The sequence below is a fragment of the Strongylocentrotus purpuratus genome, unplaced genomic scaffold (assembly GCF_000002235.5).
Source record: "Strongylocentrotus purpuratus isolate Spur 01 unplaced genomic scaffold, Spur_5.0 spur5_scaffold_19, whole genome shotgun sequence".
In the NCBI taxonomy this organism is placed as follows: Eukaryota; Metazoa; Echinodermata; class Echinoidea; order Camarodonta; family Strongylocentrotidae; genus Strongylocentrotus; species Strongylocentrotus purpuratus.
In genome coordinates this window covers 12,922,739-12,935,014 of record NW_022145604.1, presented here as the reverse complement: position 1 = coordinate 12,935,014, position 12,276 = coordinate 12,922,739, and the positions used below count along the sequence as shown (strand labels likewise).

At 35.9% G+C, this 12,276-nt stretch overlaps 1 protein-coding gene across 1 annotated transcript in view; it reads right to left on the bottom strand.

Annotated features, from left to right (window-relative positions):
• The window catches only part of LOC584028 (transformation/transcription domain-associated protein), a 92,167-nt gene that overhangs the window by 74,249 nt on the left and 5,642 nt on the right, over positions 1-12,276 (bottom strand). The window contains exons 3-13 of the mRNA XM_030990334.1: positions 12,044-12,093; positions 11,571-11,681; positions 10,453-10,641; positions 9,723-9,779; positions 8,828-8,962; positions 7,578-7,744; positions 6,885-6,981; positions 5,983-6,121; positions 4,852-4,930; positions 3,844-4,048; positions 796-887 (exon numbers count right to left, since the gene is read on the bottom strand). Coding sequence (XP_030846194.1) covers positions 796-887; positions 3,844-4,048; positions 4,852-4,930; positions 5,983-6,121; positions 6,885-6,981; positions 7,578-7,744; positions 8,828-8,962; positions 9,723-9,779; positions 10,453-10,641; positions 11,571-11,681; positions 12,044-12,093 — 1,321 coding nt within the window. The remainder of the gene's footprint in view (positions 1-795; positions 888-3,843; positions 4,049-4,851; positions 4,931-5,982; positions 6,122-6,884; positions 6,982-7,577; positions 7,745-8,827; positions 8,963-9,722; positions 9,780-10,452; positions 10,642-11,570; positions 11,682-12,043; positions 12,094-12,276) is intronic.

Sequence of the window (12,276 nt, the reverse complement as noted above, 5' to 3'; positions counted from 1 at the left end):
GAAAATAATCATATACATAAAGTAACAATTATTTCTTCATTATATTTTTAAGTACATTAAATAAGATGCATACAAACACAAATATTTTTCAATGAAAAAGGATAAATTACAAAAAACGCAGGAGACCGCTATCATGAGCAGTAAGCTTGAAATCGATGGCGGCCTTGTATATAGGAACCTAATTTATCTTCATTTTTTTTTCCATTTTATTTCCAACTGAATTTGTTATAACTGTCCATAGCTCAAAATCTTCATCTTCATCTCCCTTGCACAGAACATACCAGAGAATGAATTGATTTTCTTTTTGTCCTCTCCAAACTATAGGTTTGTGTGTGTTTTGCGAATTTCTTTCACCCTTCTCTGTATTCAATTTGAAAATTGAGTTTACCACTGCTCGCTTCATACTTCCACTTTCATTCATTTGCACACATGTTCCTAATTATTCTAACTTCACTTTATGTCAAGCTTCTGGAGTGTTTACATATAACCACATCATGTACATCAAAGTTTTATTTTGTGAAAGTTTAGACTAAATGCCTCTATTCAAACTTTTTGTTGGTACAGTCAAACCTGTCTATAAAGACCGCCCAAGGGAAAAACCAAAAGTGGTCTTTGTAGACAGGTGGTCTTTATAGACAGGTTCCTTTAGTACATGTTTCAATGAGAAACTATTTTCAAGGGAAACAAAAAATGTGCTTGTTGTAGACAGGTGGCCTTTGCAGACAGGTGGTTACTAAAGCAGGTTTGACTGTATATATATATGAGAAACTATATTCAAAATAGAAATTTATTCACCATTTATCAAAGATGACAGGAAGCTGGTTATCGGCGATGGTGTGGAACTTGAGCACAAAGACCTCGAGCATTCTCATCAGGATCTCCCGAGCCTGCAATACAAACAATTTCTGTTGTTTGTTTTTAAGGGGGTGAATAAGGAGAAGGGAAGGGGAGGGGGAGAAGATGGCAGGGGCAGGATGAGGATGAGGGGGGCAGGAGAAGAGAAAGAAATGAGGAATGAGTGAGTGCAATCAAAAGATCAATGTGATGAAATGGTGTATGCTCAGCAAAGCTTAAAGCCCCACTGCACTACTTGAAGCTACTTGCGCCCTCTATATAGCAAACAATGCCTAAGCGGTGACCGTTAATTGAGAGATGATTTGATGAGATAACCACATGTCAATTGATTTGGATCAATCACATCTCTCTAATACACATGGCCCTGGTAAAAGCAATACAGAGATTAAAATTGACTTACAGTGCAGTAGATAGGTTGTTTGGTCCATCAAACTCACACACAAAAATTGCTAGAAATCAAATTTCACTGAATATCTCAACTAACCGTTGCACAAAATATACAATCCCCTGTTATACATGTTTAGGAATTTCAATTTCCTTCTTCTTTTTTTTTGGGGGGGGGGGGGGGGTGTTTTGGTTCACTTGACAGTGCCTAGATATCATTTGTTTGTTGCCTCATGCATTCTGTGAAATTTCCTTTCATTGTGTGATGATGTTTAAAGTTGATGTTCATTGATTTTAAAAACTAACTTAATTTCATTATTGCAAAGTTGAAACTGTGATTCGACAAGGTTATCAAACTTCAATGCTAGGAAACATTCGAGGTGATTATTATTATAAATTATAAAACGCTTAAATACAGCCCCGGCATAGCACCTGAAGAGCTCTCCGAACGCTCCTGAGATGTGTGAGATCACTGTATGGACACGATTTGCACAAGCAGACGATGTCCCATGACATCACACACATTTTCAGTGCCTGTGTTTACATCTTCTCTCGAGTTCTTTCTCTTACTTCACTACCGTCAGGCTAAAATTATAATCTATTGCCTCACTCTAAACCCCGCACACGGTTTTATTTTGATGACAAATGCACCGATACAAAAATAAAGGAATTTGTCGCTTGTAAACAAAATAAGACGGTATTGAATATTCAGCTGCACACAGCGCGGTATGTTCGGCGTTTCAAGAGGGAACAAATGCCGTCCTGATATCATTCCGGGGGGTTTTCAATTCGAAAGTCTGGTTTCTTTGATCGTTAATTAATACATATCCTTCGTATTTACAAGCAAAAGATTTTAGTTATCGGAATCGGGTCATATCCCCCTTTGAATGGTTTGACATGCCATTACATTTATATACACTAAACTCATTATAATTTGAGAAATAATAGCTTTGCAATTATGTTCATTCTCTATGGGATGTCGTCTGCTTGGGCAGTGTTGGTCCATATAGTGACGTCATTAAAAACATTGTTATTTTTCCGGCGAATCTCTCGCATATCCCAGCTGCTACTGGAGGTGGTTGTATTTGTATTTTTATAAATCACCCGATATGTAGTTGACCTAAAACTTGTACGATGGCTATCTGTTAGCTTACCAGTTTCTAGTGATACATTAGTTGACATATTTGTGATTTTCTTTGAAGTTCACCTTTAAGAGCTATTTTAAATATTAAAACTCCAAGAGAGGGCCTGTACCTGTAACTCTAAATTAGTAAGCACTCACGCAGTACTAATATATCAGAATAAAGCTTTAACATGAGTATAAAGCATGGCAAGCAATAGCATCTGTTGTCATTATTTCATTGAAATGAAAGTATTAAAGCATGCAAGAAAATGATACGAGAAAACCTAATATAATTGTTTTGAATATACATGTACATGAAAATGATGATAATTAATTGGATTAAAAAGCATACAATGTAATACAATAAAACGTGTGTTACTTTAACATTTCAACAATATACATAAAAGTAATAATAGTTGGATTATAGAGCGTTTAGCTTGGGATATTGACCCTATTGTGACTGAGGGGGGGGGGGCATTTTTACCCCCCCCCCCGACTACTTAAATCTTTTATGATTGTATATAGTCATTTGATTTTTGAAGTTGTGCAAGATGCTATAATAATAATAATAATAATAATAACATAATATTCCGTTTTTAAATAGCGCTTAAACATCTACGATGAATAATGAAACTCAATTTATCACAGCACACTTCGAAATTGTGTATCAATAACACAACAAACATGAGTGAAAAGAGTGTGGCAACACAGCAGATTTTCATCGATTTTCATGGAGCAATAAAACACAGTTTGAGGATGAAACTTTTGACATGAAAATAATTGATGAAAATATTTAAATTGGCAACATACACATGTTCTAGAGGGAAATGGCAAACTGAGCAATGTCATGAATGAATATATCTTTAGTAAGGTTTTAAAAAAACCATTAAAAACAAAATATTTGGTTGATAAAATGCTAGGAATCAAGGAAATTAGTGTTGCCACATGAAGCGGCAAAGCTAACTTCACACATGGCAAACATTCACAATTTTATCCTAAATTCTTACTTCAGATGAACAAAATTTTGTTGGCAGGTCGTAAAAGTTTTTTGTTTCTCTTTAATGTTATCAATTTGAAGAGATTAAACTGATTGCACTTGGCAAATAGACACACTTTATATGATGTAATCACTATAAAAAAGGGGGATGCCAATTTTGAGAAAACATTCAGCCATCTATGAGTAAACTTATGTTAGCCCCGTCCTGTTCGTTCTTCTGCCGGATGCATTCGACCAGGTTGAGGAGTAGTTTGCAGCAAATTTATTGAAAAAAGTAATCACTAAAAAAAAAAAGTTGCCAATTTGGATTAAAAATTCAACCATTGATGGGTAAACTTGCGTTAGCCCGTCCTGTTCACTCTTCTGTCGGATGCATTCGACCAGGTTGGGGAGCAGTTTTAAGGACGTTTATTTCAAAATGTAATCACTAAAAAAAAAGTTGCCAATTTGGATTAAAAATTCAACCATTGATGGGTAAACTTACGTTAGCCCCGTCCTGTTCGCTCTTCTGTCGGATGCATTCGACCAGGTTGAGGAGTAGTTTGCAGGACATCGTCTGGATGTTACAGGGCAGGGATTCATCATGGACGTTCTTGGAGAAGAGATGGACGGCCATAGAGAGGTGCTGCAGAGGTAGCTGCTGTCTCACATGGTGAACGAGATCAGCCAGGGTGCTGTATGCTAGAGGTCTGTAAGAGCAGAAATAACACATGTTAGCTAAAATAAGTAGTTCATTTTTTAAAAACAGTAATTCGTTGATACTAATGGTCTTAGGGGATAGAAATAACTTGTGTTAGCTCAAATAAGAATTCAATATAAATCAAAACATTAGTTTGAAAACATTATTTTCAGTATATATCTGAATTCATTGCTATTCTAAGTTAAATAAGTAATATCATAACAACATTATGTATATCATTTAATTGGCAGGGCATCAAAGTTTGTTTTTTTATGTTACCAATTTAAAGATATTAAGCTGATTTCCCCTGGCAAATAGGCATATATTGCCCAATTAAACTCATACAACAACACCTCAAATTAATGCCATCCAATTAAATGAAAATATAAGTTAACAGTTGGCAGTTCATCTAAGTTTTCAATAAATGAATCATCAGAGATACCAACCTCTCGACACAAAAAAACAGACCGAGTATCCAAAAAAAAAAAAATCAGATTTTGGAGAGAAAAATCAAATTTTCACGAAAACTTGACACTACCACTGGCCCGGGCCAGTAAAATTTCAGAAAAATGTTTGCTCTTTCATTAAAATTTAATGTGAAAATTGTAAAGCAAAGTTTTTGTTGGGGTTGCGGGGGTTGACTTGTACAGTTTCTCTGCGATTCCACTGTTGTTATGGGTTTTAATTTAATTTTTTTTTTTTTTTAAAAGATGAAAAATTTAAGATTTTAAGATCGTATTTCACTCTTATTATCGTACTAAATACGATTTAATCGTACTGGTTGGCATCTCTGAATCACCCACTGCTTCTCACCTTAGAGATTCCTTGCTGGTCCATCCGCTACCGACCAAGACATGCTCCTCAAACAGCTTGTCAATACTGGGAACAAACTCTGTAAAAAAGAGATCAGAAACAAAATTAAGAGTATAATCATGCCTTATGCAGTTAAAGCAGAGGCTAGGGGGGTGTTTCACAAAGATCCTAAGTCGAACTTAACTCTAAGTTGGACTTTAAAATTACGGAGAGCCATTTGTAGCCTTAAAAACAAATATATTCAAAAGCAAAAATTCAATAATTTTAGACTTTTCCTAAATGCCACATGAAGAACATGAAATCTCCCATGATAATAGAAACTGAATGATTTGAAATCAACATTTTATGCCTTTTAAAATAACTTTTACAAAACATTTTCAAAGATGCTAACGGCATTCCATAATTGTTAATTCAAACTTAAAGATAAGTTTAACTTAGGATCTTTGTGGAACACCCCCCTGACAACTACTATGCTAACATTTTCCAGTGGCTTTACTTCATCAAAGATAGAGGGGTAGGGATGCAGATTATTTTTTGCTAGGATTAAGGTTAGAATAGGTTAGGATGTGCAGTGATTTGATCGGGGTTGAAAATGGAAATTTGGTAAGTGGAGGACACAAATGGTAGGTGTCCTCCACAATTGTTTTGGGGTCGGTGTATTGACTACACAGACCCTAAAACAATTGTCTCGAGAGCACATGCTTATAGAAGCAATAAAATCATAGAAAGGCATCACAACTTGACAACAATTCACAATATGTGTGTGTAATTGGGTTTTACAGATGTGTATCAATCAAATATTATTATTTAGAGAGCTGACTAAGTGAACATACAGCTAGACCAACCTGCATCTCCCACCAATATTGATTTTGATAATAACGAGTCAGTGATTGGTAAAAAAAATAATGCAGAGGTAGGCTTTAGAAGACAAACAAACAGCTTGTGAATGCGGCCAGGAACAATAGACAATCGAACACCTGCTACTCTGCCCATTCCTGCTAGAGCCATGCACCAAAGATAACATGGAAGCTGTGAATTGCCGTGCCAAAGCATGTGTGATGCACTGGACGGGACTTATGTAATGACTCGGTAAGAAGAAGATAAAAATAGAGAGCCAAAAGCATGACTCACTGTTCCTGAGGTCTGTTCCGAGGATGTGTCTGGCTGCGATCAGGAGTTCTTTACGCAGATGGGCAACCTCACTGGGACAGTTGCCAAACAATCCCAGCATGCCTTTCACCATCTGAGGGGCATACGAGTTCACCAAGTCCTAAGAAAATAAAAACAGGATATTGTTTTTGAGGATGTTTCTACCAGTTTGTAGAGGTGTTGTGGTCTAGTGGATAAGTCGTTGATCTACATTTGCCACTCTCCACCCAGGTGTTAAATGGGTACCGGTAGAAAGGAATTCCTTGAATGCTGTGAGCATTGAAATCGGCAGCCTAGCAGAGCCGGGTAATATTCGGAGCACCTTGAGCACCTTGCAAGGTGGATATGTGCGCTATATAAATATCTGATATTATTATTATTACCTGGAAATGTAGAATTGGCCTCGTTGATATCTCAACAGCCTTCGCAATTATCAGAAATCTTCTTCTCCTTCCATGACCAAAACAATGTCTTTGGAGGTCTTTGAATTCCTTCAAAGCACATTCAAAATGGTTTCCATCAAGTCACATTTAACATTTCAACATGACCTTGTTATGTCTTTAGCCTTATAAATTCTCTCACGGAATCTAATATGACAGAAAACAAGGTTTTGTTTGAGGTAACTACTGACAACAATAAAAATATCGCCAACATCATCTTAGGTGGTAAAAAAGGAAGAAAAACAAAATCAACATTTTACTTACACTATTATTTTAACAGAAAAAAAAAGATCAAAATGTTACTAACATTATATCAATAGAAAACAAAAATCCAAATTTTACCAGCATCATGTCAGCAGAAAACAATACCCACTTTGTTTTCATTATTTGCAATACATTTATAATAAATGATGACAATTGGGTATTAGTTTATTGGTTCATTACCTGGTATATCTTGATAATGTAGGCCAGGAAGGATAAAGTCTTGATCTGGGCAGCGATGAAATCCACATACATCTCCTTGTTGAAATTAGGTGATGCTCTGCTCATAGAAAGAAACAAAAGAGAAATATTGTCAGTTCACAAACTTTTTTTGTTATGCCTCACATTTAAAACAGAATAGAACAGGGTTATTTACTTCACAAAGACCAAACTCGAATGTCATTAGTGGTATCATCTGCTAAGAGCCAAAAAAAGAAAATCATTTAAACGAATCAAGATTTGTGGCAATGATGTCCTCTCCAAGGGACTTTTAATGAGGATTGATGCCCTTACTAAAGGGCACTGTCTTATGGACTTGGTTTTGATCCCGAACCTCCCAGTTCAAAGACCACTGCTCTACAACCAGAGGTGATAGTGAGCACTAAAAAAAAGAAAGAAAATTGGGGAAATTGAGAAGAATAGAGAAAATAAGGGGAAAATCAGGAAGAAAAAAAATGAAAAAATGTCAGGTAAAAAAAATTAAAAAATCAGGAAGAAAAAAAAAAGGGAAAAAATCAAAAAAAAATCAGGAAACGATTTAAATCGGGTAATTATCAGGCCTGTACAACTGAGCCATTGCGAAAGAAAGAAATAAAGAGAGAGAGAATGACAGAATTCGTTTGACTCAAAATACTTAATGACTGGAAATCATCTAACCTTGCTTGTTGGGTGGGTTGTAACCCAATGGTATTCATGACCAGGGGTATGAAGTCCGCTACGACGTTGTGGACATTCTGCTTGTAAAGCTGATACATGAGAACTACGATGATGGGATACTCGGCCAAGACTTTCAGCGAGTTCACCCCTTTGGGTAGGATGGTTTGCTGAAGATCAAAACAAACAAAACAACATATAAATATAAAATTTATTTAATTGAATCTTACGTGCAATAACTCACCAGGCTCTTCACCCTCCCCCTTGTTCTTATTTTCATGCTTCCAATAGCACAACATTTAGTTTGAATATCATTTATATCATATATGAGGGATGGACTCTTGAATAAGGACTATACTCCTTTGTAGCTCATCCCTTCACTCTCATTATGTTATGATTTTGTTCGGATGTATGATATTTATGTATGTTTATTCTGTATTTGTATATGTAACTATTGTATATATTCTGTATTTTTAATGATGAGTGTAAATAAATGAACTTGAACATAAACTTGAACTTATTCTTCAAAAACTACTTATGGAAAGCGACATTACCAAATCTTGGAAAAACATCAGTCCTTTCAATGCATTGCCCCCTGTCTCTTGAACATACTTCCTTAAATATTTTGAGAAATAGCCATTTAGTTGATTACTTTGAAAACATACCTCTACAAATTATAAGTGTATACCTCCACCTTTCTACATAATATGTTCATAGACTAAAGAACGCTACCTTGTATTATCAGGAAAATTGGCAAAACTGTGATATTTTCTTTTTTTTAAGTACCGATATCTCCTAATGGGATGTGTAAAGAAGACAGAAACTGGGCACCTTTTACACACTACAGGACTACGTCTAAGAATTAGAAGGGAAAAAACGCAAAAACCCATACAATTTAATCAGATCGGTATCTGCATCAATCGCTGAGATACATATAAGCTCTACATATTGTAAGCAAAATTGGGAAAAATGCTATTTCATTTAACTTCTTCACAAACTTACAAACTTGAATATTTGTGTAATTCCCTTATCTTTAAAGCCCCACTGTACTACTTGTAGCTACTTGCTCCCTCTATATAGAAACAATGCCTAATTGGGGACCATTGGTCCCCCATAATCCTCTTTTTCTTATGTTAATTGAGAGCTGAGTTGATGAGATAACCACCTGTCGGTGACCAGCAGGGTGGTCTAATCCCTCCTAGCCAAACTAGTACAGACGACCTTTAAAAGACAGATTATTTGATCCAGCATACCTGAACTTTCTGTCCGTCAGCTTGTTGTATAGTGATGATCGTTTGGCAGGAGAAACCAGCCTTATCAACGAAGAGCTGAATGTTCATAGGGTCTGGAGCGGGCGTACCGGGTATCACGTCAAGGAAGTAGGTTTTCTGAAAAAACAAAATCGAAATCGATGTTCAATTCCTTAAAGTTTATTCATTTCCATAAAAATCACATTACGAGAACACATACATTTGCAAAAGGTACCGGTACTGTAAATAACATGCAAAATCTTTCACTGGAATATACATAAGTACATTAAAATATTGAACAATCATGGAAAAAGGGAAGTTATAAAAACCCAAATAAATGAGTTTGTTGAGATATCTCCCCCAAAATAATTCAACAAAATGTGATGAACATATTAAAGTTTTGAAATTTCATAAATGTACTTTGCCTCAAAGAAAACTGGTATAATGGACTATCAAATCATTAGCTTGGTAATTCATAAATTTCTGAATTCTCTCATTCTCTAGACTCAACATGAATGTAAGGAAACAGCTGATTTCTGTATTCAATGGGAGAATATAAGACATATAAGAAATTTGTCATAACTGACTACATTCTCATTGGCTGCAGCTAATAACAATAACTTTTTACAAAATTTACAAAAATTATTATCAATGACTTAATTAGTGATTTGTCATTACAAAATCAGTATCACAGGTATTGAATTCCGAGGACTTTCCTGCGACAAATTCATTTCAATGTGCATTGTTCAACTTAAATAGGATCTGATTTAGAGCCTAGAGGGTCAGTATCTTTGTTAACTGGAATTAGAACTTTGGACAGTGATTCAAATGGTCTACAATGAAATACAGATTGTTGGTTTGTTGAAACCTTCATATGGGGTTACATGTATTTGCTTACCATGTTCACTTGAATGTCCTTGTACACAGACTTGACAAACTGCAGGAAGTGTTGCACCTGTAAACAAAAATATTAAAAAAATAAATGAATAACAGGTAGTTATAAGAAATTTGACAGGTTATATAATTTACCCTTTCTTGTCATAATCTAAAATATGATAAAATTTCATAAGCAATTCTTCCTGTCCCCTCCTCCTCTTTTGTTGTCATTTTCCTTCCTCTCCTCCTCCTCCTTCTTCCCCCCCCCCCCCCCCCCTCTCTCTCTCTCTCTCTCTCTCTCTCTCTCTCTCTCTCTCTCTTTTCCTCCTCCTCCTCCTCCTCCTCCTCCTCATCCTCCTCATCCTCCTCATCCTCCTCCTCTCTCCTCCTCCTCCTCCTCCTCCTCCTCATCCTCCTCCTCTCTCCTCCTCTCTCCTCCTCCTCCTCCTCCTCCTCATCCTCCTCATCCTCCTCATCCTCCTCCTCTCTCCTCTCTCCTCCTCCTCCTTCTCATCTCCTCCTCCTCCTCCTTCCCCTTTCTCATCTCCTTCTCATCTCCTTCTCATCTCCTTCTCATCTCCTTCTCATCTCCTTCTCATCTCCTTCTTCTCTTCTTTATTCCATCTTCTTCTTCTCCCCCTTTCTCATTTCCTTTTTTGTTTCTTCTTCTCCTCCTCCTCCTTCACTTTGTTGCTATTACTCCTTCGCCTTTCTCTTTTTTCTTCACTGATCACTTTTCACCTATCACTCACCTCTGGTTGCATGGTTGGTCTGTAGTACTTGTGAAGCTCAATGATGATCTTAAGACAAACCAAGACGTTCTCTTCATTCTCTGCTTCAAGGAGGATGAACATCAACTCAAGGATCTGCCTCACAAACGTTCTCAGCTGTTCATTGGTTGGCATACGATGTAGCAACTCCAGCAAAAGTTTTCGCAGGTGCTATCAAAATAAAATTAAATAGTTCTTTTCTTAGCAATCACACCACATATAGCTCTTGATAAGGCATAACAAAAAAAGATGTTGTACGGCCCGTTGCGACTGACCCAAAAAATCTTGAAATCTACGGTCGGCTTTTTAAAACATTTTTTTTTTAACCGTTTTTTTAGAGAAGAAAATATGTATTAAAGCAAAAAACTTAGAAAAATATCAGCCCAAAGAGACAGAAAAAAATTCAGACTGACCGACCCATGATTTAGCACCTTAAGGGCAATATAACATCTTTTTTTTAAGGCCTGAATTATTACAACCATGATATGAAAATGAGCAAATACATATTCTACCTACTAAAGAGAAATTTAGAAGATGATAAATTCATCTGTTTAGGTACAGAAATAATATTGAATCAACAATGGTTGAAACATTGTACGATGAAAACTAATCATTTCTTACAGTTTGTCTTTACAGGCTTACATTCAGAACGTTTGGTTCCAAACTACAACGTTGCTATGAACCATAATAATGTACTGTAGGCAAATTCTCATTCTCTTCTCTTTCTTTTTTCTCTTTAAATTGAGAATATTTCAACCCCTTTACCTGAAAGATCTTTTGACTAGAATACAGACCCCAGTGTAAACAAGCAAGTTATAACTGCACAGTTTCCTTCTATCTTGATTACTACAATTAAAATATCAGTCAAATTTCAAATACACATACCTGGAGAGGGGACTCAGCAATAAATGGAGGTTTCTCATCTTTAAGAACTCTGGATAGCCATTTCTATCTTCCGAACCTTAGATCAAATATTACACTATTAACCTAACCATTGATATAACCCTAAATCTAACCTACAGTGTAAATATTTTGACAAGACACAGCCCAGAGCAAATGTTTGGGTCATTGAATAGCACGATGGATATGTAGGGACATACCTGTAGAGGCGACTCAGCAATGAATTGAGGTTTTTCATCTTTAAGAACTTTCAAGAAGTGTGGAATAGCCGTCTCTAGGAAGCTATGGTATTGCGATGACGAGATGATAACCTGAAGAAAAAAGAAAAAAATTAATAATTCATCAAACTTTAAACTGCAAAAACAATACTATAGAAAAGTGGAATAAGAAAGACTTTCAATTCAATTCAATTTCAATTCAATACAAATGACCATTTATTTTCCTCGTATCGTAATAATACAATAGAAAAAAAATATAAATTCAATGATTTTATAAAATTTTGTGTACCGGTAGTTAGATAACAACCATCACGTAATACAAAATACACATGATTAGACGATCAATGAAACTGTACTGGCACCCTTCCCGTATAATCAGTTATCCATGATACAATTAGCGAAATACAGAGGACAATGATAATTGTCTGAAAGAATACAACACCGCAAATACGTACCTCAAAATTTTCACTGATCTCCTGTGCAGCTTTCAACCTGGTTTCATCAGCTAATTTGAAGAAGAAAAAAATAGTCCATCAAGAAATTAGAACCCTTCAAAACACCTCATCAAAAGAAGAAAAAGATTGTGGTCATTAAAGGCATCTTTTAACAATGTTAAATCTGAGATGCATCACCCTACGTGTTACCACTTACCAGTGTCTGTGATATGGTGTAATATTGAAGCCCTAAA